This window comes from Coregonus clupeaformis, unplaced genomic scaffold, assembly GCF_020615455.1.
Source record: "Coregonus clupeaformis isolate EN_2021a unplaced genomic scaffold, ASM2061545v1 scaf3010, whole genome shotgun sequence".
Classification (NCBI taxonomy): Eukaryota; Metazoa; Chordata; class Actinopteri; order Salmoniformes; family Salmonidae; genus Coregonus; species Coregonus clupeaformis.
The window spans coordinates 20705-42936 of NW_025536464.1; the positions used below are offsets into that span (position 1 = coordinate 20705).

General features: G+C 47.5%; 1 protein-coding gene across 1 annotated transcript in view; it reads left to right on the forward strand.

The window, feature by feature from the left end:
- Window positions 1-22232, forward strand: part of LOC123489410 (myosin-10-like) — a gene marked incomplete at its 5' end in the record, with an annotated part of 45672 nt that overhangs the window by 18018 nt on the left and 5422 nt on the right. The window contains one exon of the mRNA XM_045220006.1: window positions 21972-21999. Coding sequence (XP_045075941.1) covers window positions 21972-21999 — 28 coding nt within the window. The remainder of the gene's footprint in view (window positions 1-21971; window positions 22000-22232) is intronic.

Sequence of the window (22232 nt, forward strand, 5' to 3'; positions counted from 1 at the left end):
GATGAGACAAAAATATAGCTTTTTGGTCTAAACTCCACTGGCCGTGTTTGGAGGAAGAAGAAGGATGAGTACAACCCCAAGAACACCATCCCAACCATGAAGCATGGAGGTGGAAACATCATTCTTCGGGGATGCTTTTCTGCAAAGGGGACAGGACGACTGCACCGTATTGAGGGGAGGATGGATGGGGCCATGTATCGCAAGATCTTGGCCACCAACCTCCTTCCCTCAGTAAGAGCATTGAAGATGGGTCGTGGCTGGGTCTTCCAGCATGACAACGACCCGAAACACACAGCCAGGGCAACTAAGGAGTGGCTCCGTAAGAAGCATCTCAAGGTCCTGGAGTGGCCTAGCCAGTCTCCAGACCTGAACCCAATAGAAAATCTTTAGAGGGAGCTGAAAGTCCGTATTGCCCAGCGACAGCCCCGAAACCTGAAGGATCTGGAGAAGGTCTGTATGGAGGAGTGGGCTAAAATCCCTGCTGCAGTGTGTGCAAACCTGGTCAAGACCTACAGGAAACGTATGATCTCTGTAATTGCAAACAAAGGTTTCTGTACCAAATATTAAGTTCTGCTTTTCTGATGTATCAAATACTTATGTCATGCAATAAAATGCAAATTATTTACTTAAAAATCATACAATGTGATTTTCTGGATTTTTGTTTTAGATTCCGTCTCTCACAGTTGAAGTGTACCTATGAAATGTGTGTATATATGTATATATATACAGTGGGGGAAAAAAGTTTTTAGTCAGCCACCAATTGTGCAAGTTCTCTCACTTAGAGAGAGGCCTGTAATTTTCATCATAGGTACACGTCAACTATGACAGACAAATTGAGAAGAAAAGAAATCCAGAAAATCACATTGTAGGATTTTTAATGAATTTATTTGCAAATTATGGTGGAAAATAAGTATTTGGTCACCTACAAACAAGCAAGATTTCTGGCTCTCACAGACCTGTAACTTCTTCTTTAAGAGGCTCCTCTGTCCTCCACTCGTTACCTGTATTAATGGCACCTGTTTGAACTTGTTATCAGTATAAAAGACACCTGTCCACAACCTCAAACAGTCACACTCCAAACTCCACTATGGCCAAGACCAAAGAGCTGTCAAAGGACACCAGAAACAAAATTGTAGACCTGCACCAGGCTGGGAAGACTGAATCTGCAATAGGTAAGCAGCTTGGTTTGAAGAAATCAACTGTGGGAGCAATTATTAGGAAATGGAAGACATACAAGACCACTGATAATCTCCCTCGATCTGGGGCTCCACGCAAGATCTCACCCCGTGGGATCAAAATGATCACAAGAAGGGTGAGCAAAAATCCCAGAACCACACGGGGGGACCTAGTGAATGACCTGCAGAGAGCTGGGACCAAAGTAACAAAGCCTACCATCAGTAACACACTACGCCGCCAGGGACTCAAATCCTGCAGTGCAAGACGTGTCCCCCTGCTTAAGCCAGTACATGTCCAGGCCCGTCTGAAGTTTGCTAGAGTGCATTTGGATGATCCAGAAAAGGATTGGGAGAATGTCATATGGTCAGATGAAACCAAAATATAACTTTTTGGTAAAAACTCAACTCGTCGTGTTTGGAGGACAAAGAATGCTGAGTTGCATCCAAAGAACACCATACCTACTGTGAAGCATGGGGGGTGGAAGCATCATGCTTTGGGGCTGTTTTTCTGCAAAGGGACCAGGACGACTGATCCGTGTAAAGGAAAGAATGAATGGGGCCATGTATCGTGAGATTTTGAGTGAAAACCTCCTTCCATCAGCAAGGGCATTGAAGATGAAACGTGGCTGGGTCTTTCAGCATGACAATGATCCCAAACACACTGCCCGGGCAATGAAGGAGTGGCTTCGTAAGAAGCATTTCAAGGTCCTGGAGTGGCCTAGCCAGTCTCCAGATCTCAACCCCATAGAAAATCTTTGGAGGGAGTTGAAAGTCTGTGTTGCCCAGCGACATCCCCAAAACATCACTGCTCTAGAGGAGATCTGCATGGAGGAATGGGCCAAAATACCAGCAACAGTGTGTGAAAACCTTGTGAAGACTTACAGAAAACGTTTGACCTGTGTCATTGCCAACAAAGGGTATATAACAAAGTATTGAGAAACTTTTGTTATTGACCAAATACTTATTTTCCACCATAATTTGCAAATAAATTCATTAAAAATCCTACAATGTGATTTTCTGGATTTTTTTTCCTCAATTTGTCTGTCATAGTTGACGTGTACCTATGATGAGAATTACAGGCCTCTCTCATCTTTTTAAGTGGGAGAACTTGCACAATTGGTGGCTGACTAAATACTTTTTTCCCCCACTGTATATATATATATATATATATATATACCATGGGGGATTGGAAGTGATGCAGACAATTACATTGATGGAAGTTACAATCTATCTGCAATATTAAGCTGATCTACCACCCCCCCCACCCCCCCACCCAAAAAATAAAGGGAAAAATAAAAACATGTTCACGTGATCACATGGAAGCGTGTTTTTGGAACACGTCACATGAAATTCATGTTGTTTTTCCATAAGGGTAGAGAGGGAAGCTCAACCACCTCAGGTAGAATGGCAGCTTCCCCAGCGCTGCAGGACTGTCCAATCTTTTACTGGGGCAAGTTTCTTGGTTGGCCACACAATGCCACTAATCCACCCACGATCTGGGCTCCTGTCCAGGGCATGGAGGGCAGCACTGAAGACATGGTGCTGGGTGGGTGAAGAGAGAGAGCCACCGTCATCTGTCTAGAAGTGTTTTTTCATTAGTCACACATAACTGGGATAGCTGCAGTCTGAGCCAGGGAGATGAGGTTACCTGAAGCTGCTGCCCCTCACTCACTCAGTGGAGTGAAGGGAGGGAAATGTAGGAGCGTATATATCTGTCAACTCTTTCTAGCAAACACACATTCAGTTATTCATTTACTTCACATAGCCTATGTATTTCAACTTCACAAGTGAAGTCTCCCGAGTGGCGCAGTGGTATAAGGCACTGCATCGCAGTGCTAGCTGTGCCACTAGAGATCCTGGTTCGAATCCAGGCTCTGTCGTAGCTGGCCGCGACCGGGAGACGCATGGGGCGGCGAACAATTGGCCCAGTGTCGTCCAGGGTAGGGGAGGGAATGGCTGGCAGGGATGTAGCTCAGTTGGTAGAGCATGGCGTTTGCAACGCCAGGGTTGTAGGTTTGTTTCCCACGGGGGGCCAGTATGAAAATATATATATATAATAATAATAATATATATATAATGTATGCACTCACTAACTGTAAGTCGCTCTGGATAAGAGCGTCTGCTAAAATGTAAATGGCTTTCCTCTCATCTCCTCCTCTTTCTATTTTATTTCCTGTTCACTCACACTGTCTTTATGTCTGGCTGCCTGGGATGCAGCAGAGCTTAGTGGTGTGACATGAGAGACAAGCGCAGCCAGGCTTACGCCAGGCCTAACACTCACACACACCACACCACACCACACACACTCGCAGCCCCAGCCATCACAAAGGGCAGCTGTGGACCAAACAACTCAACTAATGGCGTCCATCTACAATCGATTACATCACCAAATAGTTTGCACCATATCTCTCGGCTCTTTCTCCTTCCTTGCCTCCTATTGGCTGAGTGGCTAAACCCAATGGGGTGACACAAGGATAATTTGACCCTCTCTAGAAGCGCGCTGTCGTGGAACAAAACCATGTGTGTGTGTATAGAGGCCTGATGCGAGGACCAGTGTAGGAGCCTTATCTATGCTCAGGCATAGCAGCCAGCTGAAAACATCACTCTCACACACATTTAGTGGACCTCTGGGGAGAGGGGAAATGTGGAAAACTGCCTGGATTGTCTGGATAAGGTAGCAGCAGTGCCTGAATGTAAATATGCTCCAATAAATGAGAGCATAGGATATGTTTTGGGACTATTTGAAAGTGACATACATGGAAAGTGGGTAGATGAACACTGACAACCAGGTCACTTGGTAATGTGATACATTCTGACTTGGAGGATCTCTGTGGAGGACAGTAGTGTTTTTATTTTTTATTTTTTTATTTCACCTTTATTTAACCAGGTAAGCCAGTTGAGAACAAGTTCTCATTTACAACTGCGACCTGGCCAAGATAAAGCAAAGCAGTGCGATAAAAACAACAACACTGAGTTACATATGGGGTAAACAAAACATAAAGTCAAAAATACAACAGAAAATATATATACAGTGTGTGCGAATGTAGTAAATTATGGAGGTAAGGCAATAAATAGGCCATAGTGCAAAATAGTTACAATTTCGTATTAACACTGGAATGATAGATGTGCAAAAGATGATGTGCAAATAGAGATACTGGGGTGCAAATTAGCAAAATAAATAACAATATGGGGATGAGGTAGTTGGATGGGCTAATTTCAGAATGGCTGTGTGCAGGTGCAGTGATCGGTAAGCTGCTCTGACAACTGATGCTTAAAGTTAGTGAGGGAGATAAGAGTCTCCAGCTTCAGAGATTTTTGCAATTCGTTCCAGTCATTGGCAGCAGAGAACTGGAAGGAATGGCGGCAATAGGAGGTGTTGGCTTTGGGGATGACCAGTGAGATATACCTGCTGGAGCGCAGACTACAGGGTGGGTGTTGCTATGGTGACCAGTGAGCTAAGATAAGACAGGGATTTGCCTAGCAGTGATTTATAGATGACCTGGAGCCAGTGGGTTTGGCGACGAATATGTAGTGAGGGCCAGCCAACAAGAGCGTACAGGTCACAGTGGTGGGTAGTATATGGGGCTTTGGTGACAAAACGGATGGCACTGTGATAGACTACATCCAATTTGCTGAGTAGAGTGTTGGAGGCTATTTTGTAAATGACATCGCCGAAGTCAAGGATCGGTAGGATAGTCAGTTTTACGAGGGCATGTTTGGCAGCATGAGTGAAGGAGGCTTTGTTGCGAAATAGGAAGTTGATTCTAGATCTAACTTTGGATTGGAGATTCTTAATGTGAGTCTGGAAGGAGAGTTTACAGTCTAACCAGACACCTAGGTATTTGTAGTTGTCCACATACTCTAGGTCAGACGGTTGAAGAGCATGCATTTAGTTTTACTAGTGTATAAGAGCAGTTGGAGGCTACGGAAGGAGTGTTGTATGGCGTTGAAGCTCGTTTGGAGGTTTGTTAACACAGTGTCCAATGAAGGGCCAGATGTATACAAAATGGTGTCGTCTGCGTAGAGGTGGATCTGAGCGTCACCAGCAGCAAGAGCGACATCATTGATATACACAGAGAATAGAGTCGGCCCGAGAATTGAACCCTGTGGCACCCCCATAGAGACTGCCCGAGGTCCAGACAACAGGCCCTCCGATTTGACACATTGAACTCTATCTGAGAAGTAGTTGGTGAACCAGGCGAGGCAGTCATTTGAGAAACCAAGGCTATTTAGTCTGCCAATAAGAATGCGGTGGTTGACAGAGTCGAAAGCCTTGGCCAGGTCGATGAAGACGGCTGCGCAGTACTGTCTTTTATCGATCGTGGTTATAATATCGTTTAGGACCTTGAGCGTGGCTGAGGTGCACCCATGACCAGCTCGGAAACCGGATTGCATAGCGGAGAAGGTACGGTGGGATTCGAAATGGTCGGTGATCTGTTTGTTAACTTGGCTTTCAAAAACGTTCGAAAGGCAGGGCAGGGCAGGATGGATATAGGTCTGTAACAGTTTGGATCTAGAGTGTCACCCCCTTTGAAGAGGGGGATGACCGCGGCAGCTTTCCAATCCAGTTTGGAACGCTGTCTGGAGAATGTAGCAGTGTCTACCCACTTAGAATGTAGATATGTACAGACAGTACTGGACTGCATGAATGCCTCATGGTACACTGTAATAGATCCCTTGGAATATCTGGAGCTGCAATTCAAGGAATGAAAATCAACAACCTGGGTGTGCAGTGTTACCCCTGATGGCAGCAGGTGTTCTATATGCAGTGACTCGACCTGCTTTCAGCATATTTGTGGAGACAAGTTTGAGTCATTCTTTAGTTCTCACAGTGATGACTGTAGGGTGGGGCTCTGCCAGACTGGGCTCTCTGTAGGCAAGAGCTTGGATGAATACCAGTTGATTAATAACAGTCTGTCTTACAGGCGACTGCATTCTAAACAACATGAAGCACATCCGTGTTTAAATCAGTGATGGCTTTCTGATGTGAGTTAGTGAATGGGTCCAAACAGGGATTAACTGTATCAGACGTAGGGATTGGGTCCAAAAGGGGACTGTCTATCAGGAGCAGGGCAGGGTGGATCCCCTATTGTGACTAGCCTAGCATTGAGAACATGAGTGTGTGTCTCCTGCTATTTTGGTGCTGCTGGATGTCTGGCAGGGCAATGGGCTTAGTGAACCAAAAGGAACATTGAGTCTCGCTGTTGTCCTGTCTGTTCTGTCTGTCCCACTGTGTTTATGTGCGTGTGTGTGCAACACTGCTCAGAAACATAATTTCTAACGCAGGTCCCTTGCATGGGTCTCTACTTTGTCCGACCCACCTTGAATCCCCTAACCCTCCAGTGAGTAATAATACGGCCCTACTCCCCCTTTGAAGTGAAACCATGACTTCTCACTCCACCCTCCTGTACCGTGCCTCTATACCTCCTCTCAGAGCAGCTCACAGTGAATTCAGTGAAATAGACACATTATATTCCAGAGTTTCCAATAAGCCCTAGAATGTTTTCACCAGCAGCAGGGCTACATTAGAAGCCCATGATGGGCCTCAGTTACTGCTGTAACACATTCACAGGTTTTTCTCATTTCACCCACGCGTCAGATGCATGTGGAAAATGTGCTTTGTGAGGTATGAGCAAAGGCTCCAAAAGGCTGCCTAGTGTCAATGGATTCTCTATAAAGGAATTAACAGCTACATACAGCCAGTGTAAATTAAAAGAGTGATCTTCCAGAGGGTAGTGAGTTGTGACAGTCTGTAGGTAATTGGTTAGCTGGTTGTATTATAATTTACGTTCATCCATTTGTTTGCATGTGAGTGTTGATATGAGAAACCTATGGGTGTTGAAACATACATTGAAGAGCTTTACCCTTCAGGCTCTGAGTTCTCCGTCTAGAGCTATAGCTCTCAAAGTGAATAGATGTAGCATGATAGAACAGTTAAAGACAATCTGCCAGTCTTGATGTGGGTAGAAGTGTCACATTAGCTGCCTGTGTGTTTGACCATCTCTCTCCTCTCTAAACTCAGAGGAGATCCAGCCCAATGGGAACCACATGGCCACCGTCACTCAGCCCTCTGTCTGCAATTTAAAGGTTCTGCGGTGTGAATAACACTCCCATGTAATGAAGAGAGCGCTGGATGAGAGAGAGGGTTAACCCAGAGCCCCTAGCTCCATAAATCACCAGTGTGTGTGGACTGGCTGGTCATGCTTTACACTGCCATTATTGTGTGCAGTTTGAGTGAGGGCCTGTGTATGATTCTGCCTGGATATCCTCTGATTAAAGGCAACACAAGTGGATGGTGTGTGTCTTCATAACTGTGTGTGTGTGTGTGTGTGTGTGTGTGTGTGTGTGTGTGTGTGTGTGTGTGTGTGTGTGTGTGTGTGTGTGTGTGTGTGTGTGTGTGTGTGTGTGTGTGTGTGTGTGTGTGTGTGTGTGTGTGTGTGTGTGTGTGTGTGTGTGTGTGTGTGTGTGTGTGTGTGTGTGTGTGTGTGTGTGTGTGTGTGTGTGTGTGTGTGTGTGTGTGTGTGTGTGTGTGACCACGTGGCGCAGTGGTCTAAGGCACTGCATCGCAGTGCTAACTGTGCCACTAGAGATCCTGGTTCGAATCCAGGCTCTGTCGCCGCCGGCCGCGACCGGGAGACTCATGGGCGGCGCACAATTGGCCCAGCGTCGTCCAGGGTAGGGGAGGGAATGGCCGGCAGGGATGTAGCTCAGTTGATAGAGCATGGCGTTTGCAACGCCAGGGTTGTGGGTTCGATTCCCACGGGGGGCCAGTATAAAAAAAATATGTATTCACTAACTGTAAGTCGCTCTGGATAAGAGCATCTGCTAAATGACTAAAATGTAAATGTAAAATGTAAGGCCGATGCCCTCTGTGGGGATCAACAGGCTTAGGTGTGGGAGGAAGGAAGCCTAGCTAGGTGTGAGGGATGACATCTCTCACCTCTCTCTTTCTCTCTCTCTCTCTAGTCCCACTGGTCACTTCACACACCCTCCCTCCCCTGTCATATCCACTAGATAGGGAACAGTCATCACCTTCTATCTGACCCTTATTCCGTTCCTGACAATGATCTCAATTTCCACTGTAATTGAGTAAAACCCAAAAAGTACCCTCTCTCATAGGATGGCAAGCTATTTATTTTAGCTACAGTAGTCACTGCAACACATTCCATTCCGGCCTACAATGTCACATCTAGAATGCCCTCATCTGTGTATCCGAGTTGACTGACGCCATCCTACCTTTCCCACTGCATGCCCTAGTCTGGCCCACCACGCGCTGGCTGCTCTACATGCATTACTGTCAGTGGGTTCCCATGGCCATGAAGGGTGCAGACTACAGCTCCCCTCCCCCCTCTTCCCCCTCACCTCCTCCCCTTTACCCCTACCAGCTGCTGTGAGCCAGGAAGCCTGGCCACCCTCTGTGACATCACAGCAATGTTCCTCGCCCCAGGGCCCCAGCGGTGGTGGTGAGGGGAACCATGGGCATCCGAATTTCAACAGTCATAACTGATTACTGACTACAGCCCACAAAGCACTGCTAGCTGGCAGAGCTGGTAAAATACGTTAAAAAATGAGAAAAACATTCATCAGGCTTGGCGAGCTCTTCATTACCACCAGGATATATGACCAGAATGCCCCTCTGACAAAGGAAGAGTCATGCTGTGTTGTGACTGCTTTAATGAATGGTGCATGTCTATCTCCCCCTCTGGCCCAGTCCTCTCAGGCAGCAGCACTCCACAGTGTTATTATGGGTTATCATAACAGCTCAGAAGCCCAGAGGTGACAGTTACACAGAGCAGGTACAGAGAGGACGGGCCAGATCTAATTGTGTGTTTACCGGTTCACCCGTCTGAGAATGCAGGCTGGCGGGTGTGTGTGTGTGGAGGGGGTATTGAGATTGGGCTAGGGTTCCCTGCGTCGCAGCATCGACAATACAGCAGTGAGAAACCCCAGACATGGGCTCCCGAGTGGCGCAGTGGTCTAAGGCACTGCATCTCAGTGCTTGAAGCGTCACTACAGACCCCCTGGTTCGATTCCAGGCTGTATCACAACCGGCCGTGATTGGGAGTCCCATAGGGCGGTGCACAATTGGCCCAGCATCGTCCGGGTTTGGCCGGTGTAGGCCGTCATTGTAAATAAGAATTTGTTCTTAACTGACTTGCCTAGTTAAATAAAGGTTTAAAAAAAAAAATGGCAGGGACCTCTCACACACACACTCTCACACACACACACTCAGGCGTTTGTTCCTCCGGCTTTAAGTACCCCTGGAATCCATCCCGACTGCTCTATATGAGTAAACAGGCCACAGCTCTTTCTGTTGCTACTGCTCTGATGACCTGCCCTAATAGATTCTCCATGCCTCTACTCTACTATGACTGATGAGTGTGTGTCTGTGTGTGTGTGTGTGTGTGTGTGTGTGTGTGTGTGTGTGTGTGTGTGTGTCTGTGTCGTGTGTGTGTGTGTGTATGTCTGTGTGTGTGTGTGTGTGTGTGTGTGTGTGTGTGTGTGTGTGTGTGTGTGTGTGTGTGTGTGTGTGTGTGTGTGTGTGTGTGTGTGTGTGTGTGTGTGCCACAGGGTGGTTAGGCATGGGTAGTGCTACACACTTACAGTGTTTATGGGGAACACTGGCCATCACTCAGGATTTCTGATGTGTGCAAAATGGTAACCATGGCTCTAGAATTTGCACTGCGTTTGTTGGGGTTTTATGACTTATTTTATTAAGCTAATTTAGAGAGCAGGAAGAAGGATGTGGAAAAAGAGCGTTATATCCAGTTGAAGTGATGGTGAGGCTGTTTTTGGGGGTCCTGTAAGGTCTGAAATCTCATTTTCATACCAGCTCTCACCCTGCCTCTCCTAGCCTGTGATCATATTTCACTAACTACAGACCCCATAAAGTCAGAATTAAACCATTATTTTCTCTGCCCCTTTGACTTGTTTGAATTGGAGAGGTGTGGTCCAGCAGGAAGAGTGCTATGGAGTAGGCTACACTCATACTGGGGCTCCACTGGACTCCTACAGTTCAAGATTAGGGAGGCTTGGACATATTTTGGGGAGTAGACAGGAATGTTGAGAGAACAGGGGGCTAGTTGAGGGAGGAGGGGGGAGGTTTAGAGGGGAAAAGGGGTGGCCCGGGGGGAAGTGGTCTGGAATGAGTGGATTAATCCGTCTGGGGAATAAATTATTAGTGGAAAACGGATCCCCAGTCTGTCTCCTGCCGCGTGGCCCATGGGGGAGACGAGGAGAGGAGAGGAGGGAGGAGAGGGTTGTTTGTCTGTGAAGGCCTAGATGCGTAATTGTGTTGTGTATGTGTGCCAACAAGGCTGCCCCCTCCCTTCCATTCCCGTAGTTGATGCATGCTGTGTGGAGGAACAGACAACAAGGCCAAGGACATGTTTGTGTCTGCCCAATCATTATCTGAACTGTTGGTAAGAGTATAGGCTACTCCCTTGGTTATAGTGAACTGTTCACTCTGAATTGATGGCAGGACACTGCCAGCTTGATTGTACTGAGGGCAGCCTTCCCTGAGCCTTCAGAAAGTCTTTTTCAGTAGTCCTGTAATTACTTCACTCACAGCTTGATGAATGTATGGAGTGATTTGACCCTGTGGTCTTGTTAGGCCCAGGATAATGGTGGCTTGTAACTTCATTGGGAGGAAACAAAAACTGTGCTGGAATTGCTGATGAATCGATCAAATCAAGGCCCTGTGGGTCGCAAAAGCGCTTTTCTTTTCTTTCTGAAGAACACTGTCAGAGGCCGGAGGGAATAAGAGATGAGAGAAACAGACAGGACAGAGGGAGAGAGACGAGCCAATAGAGTATGACATTGGCATTGGCATTGGCCCCGCCCAGGGTTTGTAAATCAGAGTGAAACTGGTAATCTAGGAAACGGACAGCTGCCAGAGACAGTAGTGGGACAGGAACAGAGCGTATATGGGCAGAACAGATGGATACAGTCTCAATGGTTTGATCAATATGTGATGACTGGTCAGAATGGAGGAGCTACTTGCAACACTTCACCAGGCAATGGGTTCGGATCAGTTAGTTGATTGATATTATGTAGCCAATAGATTTCTCTGTTGTTTTATATAATAATATTTGGATAGTATCATTATTATCCCCATAATAACACAATGCATACAAAATGAATTCATTCATGGTAGGTATAAAGTATCTATCCTATGTAATAAAGCTAACTTTCCACATTCACATAATGGCCCTTTAGCCAGTGTGCTTTCTGAGAACGTGGAGATCATATGAGCCATAGAGAATCAGGGCTTTGATATGTATTACAGAATGACTTCAGTTTATTTGGGTGTCTGGCTCTGTGTTCTGCCTTTGATGAATCCTCAAGTTTCTGATTGTGAAGAGACGGGTAATTGAAGTCAAAATCCTCTTTATTTATTTATCTGGCTTTAGAAGAGAATTCAAGTTGATAAATGAGACAGATTGAAGGCCTAACCCTCTATCAGGGGAGAGATAGTAAGGCAAGTGTCAAGGAGAGAATATTAGAACAAGAGAAAACGGAGGGAGTGGGTAGAGACCAGCATAACATTTTATATCAGTGACTGTATCGATGAATCAATGGCTGAGGTCTTCATTATCACTGACTACTGACAATCAGCTGCCAGTTTGAGAAAATGCGATTGGTCTCTGATGTGAATCATATTCTAATCATGTATTGCTGTAGCTCGGTGTTGCATGCTTAGATTCAAAGCGATCACAGCTACAAGGTCTGGTGAAAATCAACATGAGGTGGCTGATAACCATCTGAGTTTCATAGAAGTTATTCTCATGAAAACATAGTGAAAAGCTTTGCCACGGAGAGGAAGAGTAATCAAACTTTGACTTGTGGAGCTCTGGAGTCTGGTGTGTAGTCCTACTCAGCAACCCATCGATCATCCCTCCTGTTTTGTTATTCTCATCAGAGGCATACAATTTGGAGAGCAATAGCTTTTGGGGTTGGCTGAGGCAGAGGAAAGGTTGTATGTAATAGAGCAATAATCAGGGATGAGTAGAAACAGACAATGTGTCTCTGGGAGGACAAAATAGTACCCTGTCTGTGACCACACCACAGGCCAGAGAAATAGGAGCGCTGAACAATATGGTCATTTATCAGTGTCACACAGACTCTTGCCGCCAGCAGCAGTTCACACTATAGTGACATAACAAAAGGTCATGCCTGTAACACCTCGTAGACATTCAGGTAGCGAGTCAGTCCTCTGATGAAAGGTGACCGACATTAACTATTTACCATTCCAACCATAATTTGAGTTTAAAGATGATAATCTGTAGAGTTATATTTGTTCCTGGGACTCATTGTTCAAATCTGTCATGAGGTCACAGTCCCGGATCAGTGGGCTTAATAAAACTATGTAAGCTCTTTATCTTCTGATCAAACATGGGCTTGGGCTGGGGGGTAATGGGTCCAGCACTGACAGCTGCCCTCTGACAGGCTGTTAGTCAGAGGGACATGGGGCTGGCTAGGTAAACACAGTGGCCTCAAAGGGCACCTATGGTGACCTTCAGTGTGGCTAAGTCACCCCCAGACCTCCACAGGCCACCTCACACTGACAACACCTCATACCATGGGCCACCAGGGTGTCTGAATGGAGCTGAGGCACAATGAGCTTTTAGGGAGTGAGGACAGAGCTATGACAGAGACACAGAATGGGAGGGGGTTGCTATAGGACCAGACTTGTAACCAACACATACACAGGAAGCTTTTGTCCCTCTGATCCCTTCGGAGAGTGCTCTGTTTGTTTAATCTATAACCATCCACTGTGGCTGTCATGTCAGTTTTCACCGTTTGCGACATGCCTTTCTCTTTTAAAAATTGCATTGGATTAATTAGCTATTCATGATGCACATGCACACAAAGAATCTGTGTGTCCTTACTTCACCCCTCTCCCACTCTCTCCCTGGCTCAAAGCGTCGTCCCCAGGGTGGGTAGGTTTAGGGACGTCAGGCAGGCTGCTGGTTCAGCAGACAGAGGAGTGGATACGCTCTGCTGGAGACAGAGACCAATCACAGCGTCCTCTGTTCCCGGGGCTACACAGACATATTTTAATGTGACAAGCCAACTTTATCAGTGTAACCTACAGCAGTGGGGCTGTGAAATCAAACCCATTCAGAGATTGGGGAGCACAGCAATACTGGTTAGATATTGATGGAAGTGGGAAGAGGTGGTGGTATTAGTAGGGGGGGTCATTCCTCCCAGTGATATTGATGTTTAGAAATCTAAGGTACGTTTGGAGGATTTCCACAGGAAATGAAACAACCTCTGTCTTTCTTCCACAGGAATGTTGAGGACTCCATCCTTACAGCGTCAGAATGTTGGCTGAATTTTAGGAGAAAAGGTTATCCAAACACAGAGGTGGCTGTGATGTTTGTCCACATTAAAAAATGTTTCCATCTGGACTCAAATAGCTTCCTACCCAGAGACCCTCATGGTGTTGACTCTGTGTTACAGGGTTACAGGGTGCGGCAACCTCTACTCCCTCCGGATGATTTACCTTCTGGTGTTCATGCTCATGTGTCACTGTGTCATGTCAGCTATGTCACCTATCCCCAAATAACTTTGTGATTTAATTTCCCATATATTCAAGGGTTGGGAGAGTGCCTGCCACATCATTCTGACAGCTCCTGTTCCATTACATTATTTGGGCTGATAGCCACTCAGATAAACTGGCATGCCTCCACAACACCCAGTAAAGAGCTTCATCAGAGTCAATCTATGGAGAAAAAAAGAGTTGAGTTACTGTGTGTCCAGTCCACAGAGCAAGTTCTTGTTAGAGGAGATGGTTAATAGGGCTGAATAATGAGAGGCAGAAGGAGAATCATGAGGACAGCAGCTGCAGCAGGTAGTTCTCTGGTAGAGCACTGCTCTATCTAACATCTGTCTCTATCTATGCTTCTAACCCAGGGGTCTCCGACCCTGTTCCTGGAGAGCTACCCTCCTGTAGGTTTTCACTATGCTGATTCAGCTTATCAACCAGCTAATTATTAGAATCAGGTGCGCTGGCTCTCAAGGAACAGGGTTGGAGAGCCCTTGTTTCGGCCGAGGCTGCCTCTCTTCCTTGCTCGGGCAGGCTTCGGCGTTCGTCGTCTCCGGAATACTAGCTGCCACCGTTGCATGTTTCTATGTTCGTTTGCTTTTGTCTGATTGTTGTTACACCTGTTATCGTTTAGTGTAATTAGTGTCCTATAAGTTCTCGTTGTGTTTGTCTAGTGTTGTGTGTTATTGTTTTACTGTCGTGCCGGTAGGCTGTTATTCTACTGTTTGCTCGGTTGAGCTATTTCTCCATATTGTTTGGAGTGTTTTGTCGCACCTGTTAGTGCGCCCGTTATTTTCGCCTACGTGCTGAGTTTTCGCCTCAGGGCATTTATTCGTGATTGTTTTTGTGTGCATCTACTAAAGTCTGTTGGACTAACGTTCTGCGTCCTGCGCCTGATTCCACCACCACACCCACCTACATATACCTTGACAGAATAACACACCACAAGAATGGAATCAGCAGGAGCCGCAGCAGCACAGGCGACGCTGGAGGACCGGGTCCGCGAGCAGAATGACCAGATCCTGCGGATGGGGTCCACACTGCAGGAGGTGATCACCACCATCCGAGGCTGGGAGACCCGAGGGACACCTCCACCACCATCCTCCCTGCCCGCACCATCGGCAAGTCAGCCCATTCCCGCTCCGGAACCCAGAGGAGTTCGACTCTCGCTCCCGAGGGCCTACGATGGGACAGTCTGCCGGGTGTCAGGGATTCCTTCTCCAGGTGGAGCTTTACCTGGCCACCGTGCACCCGGCGCCCTCGGGACACGAGAGCGTGTCCGCCCTGATCTCCTGCCTTTCCGGTAAGGCGTTGGAATGGGCCAACGCAGAGTGGAGGAGAATCGACGCTACCACCATCACCTACGACGAGTTCTCCCGCCGCTTCAGGGCGGTGTTTGACCATCCCCCGGAGGGGAAAGCGGCGGGGGAGCGTCTGTTCTGCCTCCGGCAGGGGAAGAGGAGTGCCCAGGAGTTCGCCTTAGAATTCCGTACTCTAGCGGCGGATGCAGGGTGGAATGAGCGGGCCCTCATCGATCACTACCGATGTAGTCTACGTGAGGACGTCCGTAGGGAGCTGGCCTGTAGGGACACCAGCCTCTCGTTCGACCAGTTGGTCGACATGTCCATCAGGCTGGATACCCTGCTAGCTACCCGCGGACGTCCCCGAGGGGGTCCGTCCATTTCACCCTCCAGCGCCTCCGAGCCGTGCCCCATGGAGCTCGGGGCGCTGGCGCTAGAGAGAGGAGGGGTCGGATGACGAGGGGGTCCATCTCCTGCACCAACTGTGGTCGGGGAGGACACACCGCGGCTAGGTGCTGGGGATGGCCTCCTAGGGGAGAAGACGACAGGTCCCGCACTGGGGAGTCCTTCCAGGTGAGTAGGCGCCCCACTCACCCAGAGCTCTCTGTTGCACACTTCTGTATGCCTGTGCATTTTCCACAGGTAGCACCTCATTCCCAGCATAAGGCGCTGGTAGATTCAGGCGCGGCTGGGAATTTTGTTGATAAGAAATGTTGTTTAGCCTTAGGGATTCCCCTTCTCCCTGTTGACGTTCCCTTCCCCGTTCATGCCCTAGATAGCCGTCCGTTGGGTGCGGGCTTGATCAGGGAGGTCACGGCGCCACTTAGGATGTGTGCGCAGGGGGGTCATCAGGAGATGATCCAGCTATTTCTGATCGACTCGCCTGCGTATCCGGTGGTGCTGGGCATGCCCTGGTTGAGTACCCATAACCCATCTATTTCGTGGCAGGAGAGGGCTCTGATGGAGTGGTCTGCCCAGTGTGTGGGTCGATGTTTAGGCGTTTCCGTAGGGGCTACCTCGGTGGAGAGTCCAAACCAGGTGCCCGCATTGCACGTTCCCCCTGAGTATGGGGATTTGGCTATTGTGTTCAGTAAGTCGAGGGCGACGCAGTTGCCTCCCCCATAGGCAGGGAGATTGTGCGATAGACCTCCAGGCAGGAGTTGCGCTCCCACGGAGCCATGTGTATCCTCTGTCTCAGGAGGAGAAGAGAGCTATGGAGACTTACATAGACGAATCTCTGAGACAAGGATACATACGGCCCTCCACTTCCCCCTGCGTCCTCGAGTTTCTTTTTTGTGAAGAAAAAGGATGGGGGGTTACGCCCGTGCATTGACTACCGTGGTCTCAATCAGATCACGGTGAAGTACAGTTATCCACTCCCGCTGATTGCGACCATGACGGAGTCATTGCACGGGGCGCGTTTCTTCACTAAATTAGATCTCAGGAGCGCGTACAACTTGGTGCGCATTAGGGGGGGCGATGAATGGAAGACAGCCTTTAGTACCACCTCGGGCCATTACGAGTATCTTGTCATGCCATACGGGTTGATGAACGCTCCTTCAGTTTTCCAATCATTCGTGGATGAGATCTTCAGGGACATGCAGGGGCAGGGGGTGGTCGTGTACATAGATGACATTCTCGTGTACTCGCCTACCCGAGTCGAGCATGTGGCCCTGGTGCGCCGAGTGTTGCGGAGGCTGTTGGAGCACGACCTGTATGTCAAGGCAGAGAAGTGTCTGTTCTTCCAGGAGTCGGTCTCCTTTTTGGGTTATCAGTTGTCTGCGTCAGGGGTGAAGATGGAGGTAGACCGGGTGTCAGCCGTGCGTAATTGGCAAACGCCAACCACTGTGAAGGAGGTGCAGCAGTTTTTGGGGTTTGCGAATTACTACCGGAGGTTTATCCGGGGGTTTTGGACAGGTGGCAGCTCCCATAACGTCTCTTTTGAAGGGGGGTCCGGTGCGTCTGCAGTGGTCAGCCGAGGCGGACAGGGCGTTTGGGAGGCTGAAGGACCTGTTTACCTCGGCCCCGGTGCTGGCGCATCCGGATCCCTCTTTGCCATTTCAGGTAGAGGTGGACGCGTCAGAGGCCGGTGTAGGAGCCGTGCTTGCAACGGTCCGGCGCGCCACCTAAACTCCGCCCCTGTGCTTTTTTATTCCAAGAAGCTCAGTCCGGCGGAGCGAAACTATGACGTAGGGGACAGGGAGCTGTTAGCCGTGGTACAGGCCCTAAAGGTGTGGAGGCACTGGCTTGAGGGGGCTCAACACCCTTTCCTCATTTTGACGGACCACCGTAACCTGGAGTACATCCGGGCAGCGAGGAGGCTGAACCCTCGCCAGGCGAGGTGGAATATGTTTTTGACCCGGTTCACATTTAAGATCACGTACATCCCTGGGTCACAGAACGGTAAGGCAGACGCACTGTCTCGGCGGTATGACATGGAGGAGAGGTCCGTGGAGCCCACTCCCATACCATACTGCCGGAGTCTTGTCTGGTGGCACCGGTAGTGTGGGAGGTCGATGCTGAACTCGAGCGGGCGTTACGCACCGACCCTAGTCCACCTCAATGCCCGGAGGGTCGGAAGTACGTTCCGCTCGAGGTTCGGGATCGATTGATCTATTGGGCTCATACGTCACCCTCCTCTGGACACCCTGGTATCGGCCGGACAGTGCACTGTCTTAGTGCCAAGTACTGGTGGCCCACGTTGGCGAGGGATGTGAGGGTTTATGTTTCCTCCTGCTCGGTGTGCGCCCAGTGTAAGGCGCCTAGACATCTGCCTAGGGGTAAGTTACTACCCCTGCCCGTTCCACAATGACCATGGTCTCACCTCTCGGTGGATTTCCTCACTGACCTTCCTCCTTCACAGGGGAATACCACTATACTGGTCGTTGTGGACCGGTTTTCTAAGGCCTGTCGTTTGCTCCCTATGCCGGGCCTTCCTACTGCCCTGCAAACCGCCAAAGCACTATTCACCCATGTGTTCCGGCACTACGGGGTACCCGAGGATATTGTGTCTGATCGAGGTCCCCAATTTACCTCCAGAGTCTGGAGAGCTTTTATGGAGCGGTTGGGGGTCTCGGTGAGCCTCACCTCGGGTTACCACCCGGAGAGTAATGGGCAGGTGGAACGTGTGAACCAGGATGTGGGTAGGTTTCTTAGAACATACTGCCAGGACCGGCCGGAGGAGTGGGCCAGGTACGTTCCCTGTGCCGAAATGGCCCAGAATTCCCTACGCCATTCCTCCACTAACCTAACCCCTTTCCAATGTGTGTTGGGTTACCAGCCGGTTCTGGCACCTTGGCAGCAGAGCCAGATCAAGGCTCCTGCGGTGGATGAGTGGGTGCGGCGCTCGGAGGAGACATGGAACGCTGCACATGTCCACCTGCAGCGGGCCCTCCGTCGTCATAAGGCGAGCGCCGATCTCCACCGCAGTGAGGGACCGGTGTACGCACCTGGTGATCGAGTCTGGCTCTCTACCAGAAACCTGCCCCTCCGCCTGCCCTGTCGGAAACTGGGTCGGCGGTTTGTAGGGCCATTTAAAGTCCTGAGAAGGTTGAACGAGGTGTGTTACAAATTACAACTACCTGTTGAGTATAAAAGTATTAACCCCTCGTTCCATGTGTCTCTTCTCAGGCCGGTGGTAGCTGGCCCACTCCAAGAAAGTGAGATCAGGGAGACTCCTCCGCCCCCATTGGACATCGAGGGGGCACCGGCGTACTCCGTGCGGTCCATCTTGGATTCGAGACGTCGGATGGGGGGTCTCCAATATCTAGTGGAGTGGGAGGGGTACGGCCCGGAGGAACGGTGCTGGGTGCCGAGGAGAGGAACGGTGCTGGGTGCCCGGAGGAACGGTGCTGGGTGCCGTCTCTCCTGACGGAATTCCATCGTGGGCACCCGACGCATCCTGCTCCGCGTCCTCCTGGTCGTCCCCGAGGCCGGAGTCGGCGCACGTCTGGAGCCGCGCGTCAAGGGGGGGGTACTGTCACGGTTTCGGCCGAGGCTGCCTCTCTTCCTTGCTCGGGCAGGCTTCGGCGTTCGTCGTCTCCGGAATACTAGCTGCCACCGTTGCATGTTTCTATGTTCGTGTGCTTTTGTCTGATTGTTGTTACACCTGTTATCGTTTAGTGTAATTAGTGTCCTATAAGTTCTCGTTGTGTTTGTCTAGTGTTGTGTGTTATTGTTTTACTGTCGTGCCGGTAGGCTGTTATTATACTGTTTGCTCGGTTGAGCTATTTCTCCATATTGTTTGGAGTGTTTTGTCGCACCTGTTAGTGCGCCCGTTATTTTCGCCTACGTGCTGAGTTTTCGCCTCAGGGCATTTATTCGTGATTGTTTTTGTGTGCATCTACTAAAGTCTGTTGGACTAACGTTCTGCGTCCTGCGCCTGATTCCACCACCACACCCACCTACATCTACCTTGACAGCCCTGTTCTAGGCTATTTGAATGTTGATTTTTTTTGGGGGGCTATATCAGCTTTAATATTGCAGATAGATTGTGGCTTCCATCAATGTAATTGTCTGCATAATTTCCAATCCCTCATATATAGATGTTTTTTTAATGTGTGTGTGTGTTTGTGTGGTGTTGGGAGTGTGTGTGTCTTTTTTTAAATATATGTTCCTTTATTATTTTTCCCTAACCCTACCATCCCTCCCCTAATTGGAGTAAATGAATGGACAACAACACTTAGGCTTCTACTTCCAGCTTATACATACTATACATTTTACGGACACAGTATATTTTACAATAGTTATCTTTTGTTTGTTTTTAGTCCCATCCAATCCCAAACCCCTCCCATCTATCTGAAGACCATCCAGTTTTGATTTCTATTTGCCATATATTTTTAAACTGTGCTGTTTCACAAAAGTTCAGAACCTTTATACATTTTACAGACACAGTATATTTTACATTACTTATCTTGTTATTTTTAGTCCCACCCTTCAGCTCCACTCAACCCCTCCCATCTGTCTCTGAACACCATCCTGTTTTGATTTCTATTTGCCATATATTTTTCAACCGTGTTGTGGTGTTTCACAAAAACTCTGAACCTTTCTATTCTCATAGTTTCTACAGATTGTAAATTAAAGATAAACATTTTTTCTAAGAGTATTATTATATTATTGATAGATTGACTATGACTTTTTAAATCACCCAACAGTGCTATTTGCAGAGTTATCTCCAGGTAAATGTTGCAATTCTTCAGCCATTCCTGAACCTGCGACCAAAAACAAGCTACATATGGACAGTACCAAAACAAATGATCTAATGGTTCTGTCTCTTCGCAGCAAAATCTGCAGAGCTGGGATTGTTGTATCCCCCATATATATAACATTCTATTAGTTGCAAGAATTTTGTATAATAATTTAAATAGAAAAACTCTAAGTTTTGAATCCAGTGTTGTTTTGTGTCTCAGTTCATAAACCATGTGCCATGGAATCGGTACATCGAAAATCTCTTCCCAACTATTTTGCAATCTATATGGGACAGCTGTCAAAAAAATGTTGTTCCTTAAATTAAACTGGTATACTTTTTTATTTATCACAATTTTCTTTAACCAATTTTGGTATTTATTGCAGGGCCGACAGACAAGTTCCTTACTTTCTCCCCCTTCCACTTACCTCTTCCATTTTTGCGGTAATGCTGCAATTAGTTGGTTGTAATTTTGAGTAAAGCAGACATTTCCATATATTTTTGTTAGCTGCATGTGTGACATAACTCCACCAGTCCTATTTATGATGTAATTTACAAAGATTATACTGTTTTTATTTTGTTTTCACCAAAAATATAGTTTTTTTTTAATCAATTAGTATATTTGAATTTAACCATAATATTTGTTCTGTCTTTTCTGGTGGATTAAACTGAAATTGCAACCAACTTCCTATGGCTTGTTTTAAAAATAGCGATATTTTGGAGATTCAAATAACCGAAAGTGAAAGGTTGTAATCTGAATAAAGGGAAAAAGGCCATTCTTGAACAATCTGTTAGAGAACCAGTTTGGATTTAAGTATAACTTTTGTATGACTGAAGCCTTTAGTGAGAGGTCTAATGCTTTAATATTTAATCATTTCTGCCCTCTGAATTCATATTCATTATATAAATAGGCCCGTTTAATTTTGTCTAGCTTGCCGTTCCAAATAAAATGGAATATTGATTTCATTTAGTAGCCCCCAATCGTAGCTAGCAAGGAATCTTATCATACCACCATTGGCAGAATAAAAAGTCATGGAAACATTATTATGCACTAGTTTCAGAGCACCTGTATACACTCAGTGATATCCAGCTACATCTGAGACTTAGGCCCAGTACTCTTTAACCTCATCCCTTGCTTGTGTTTACTGGATTAAACACTTGCCTTGCGGTGTGGAGGAAGACAGCTTGCCAAATTGGTAGCTTTCATCTGGGTTTCCCTGTGTCGCATTGAATATCTTGTTTTTCAATATATGGATGAAATTAGGGCATGATCTGATAATATCAAACACCTCCTCAACCACAGAGCCAGGGTATCAAACAGAGCAGTCCTCTGTGGATCCTAGTATTTGTAGTCTACATGGCTGTCCTCAGAGTTTAGGACTAGGCATGTCCAATTTGCTATGGATCTAAATCTATTTTGAAATGAAAGACGTGTTTAGATCTGACCCTGACACAGCATGACTGTCTCTCATACAGCCAGAGTCTTTATGAATGGGCTGTAAGGTTGATCTGATCACACTCCTCAGTGTGAAGAGATGGAGGGATTATCCAGCCCTGTGGTGAGGAGTCCTAGTGTCTGCTGGGGCAGAGCAGCACCCCACTGTCACTGCAGGCCAGAGGACTCCTGTTGACATAAACACTGCATGGAGTGTGTTCCTTATTTCTTGTCTGGATGTCATGAAATAGCCTATATGTGTGTGCACATTATCTGTAGTGGAATAGGCTGATTCAGACTCTGTCTTTTTGTTTTCTTCCCACAGATCGTGAAGACCAATCAATCCTTTGCACGTGAGTATCCCACTACTCTATTGGGATCATTTCTCTTGACAGAACATCCTTTTCACTCATATTTCACTGAAACATTTCACATTATTGAAATCTGCGTGCTTTTCAAATGGGGGTAATGACATTGACTTAATTTAACATATTAAACAAAATTGTTATAAGTGTATATTTCAGTGTTCCATATCAGAGCTGTATTATCAGCCCAATCCTTTATCTAACCATGCTAATGTACCTGA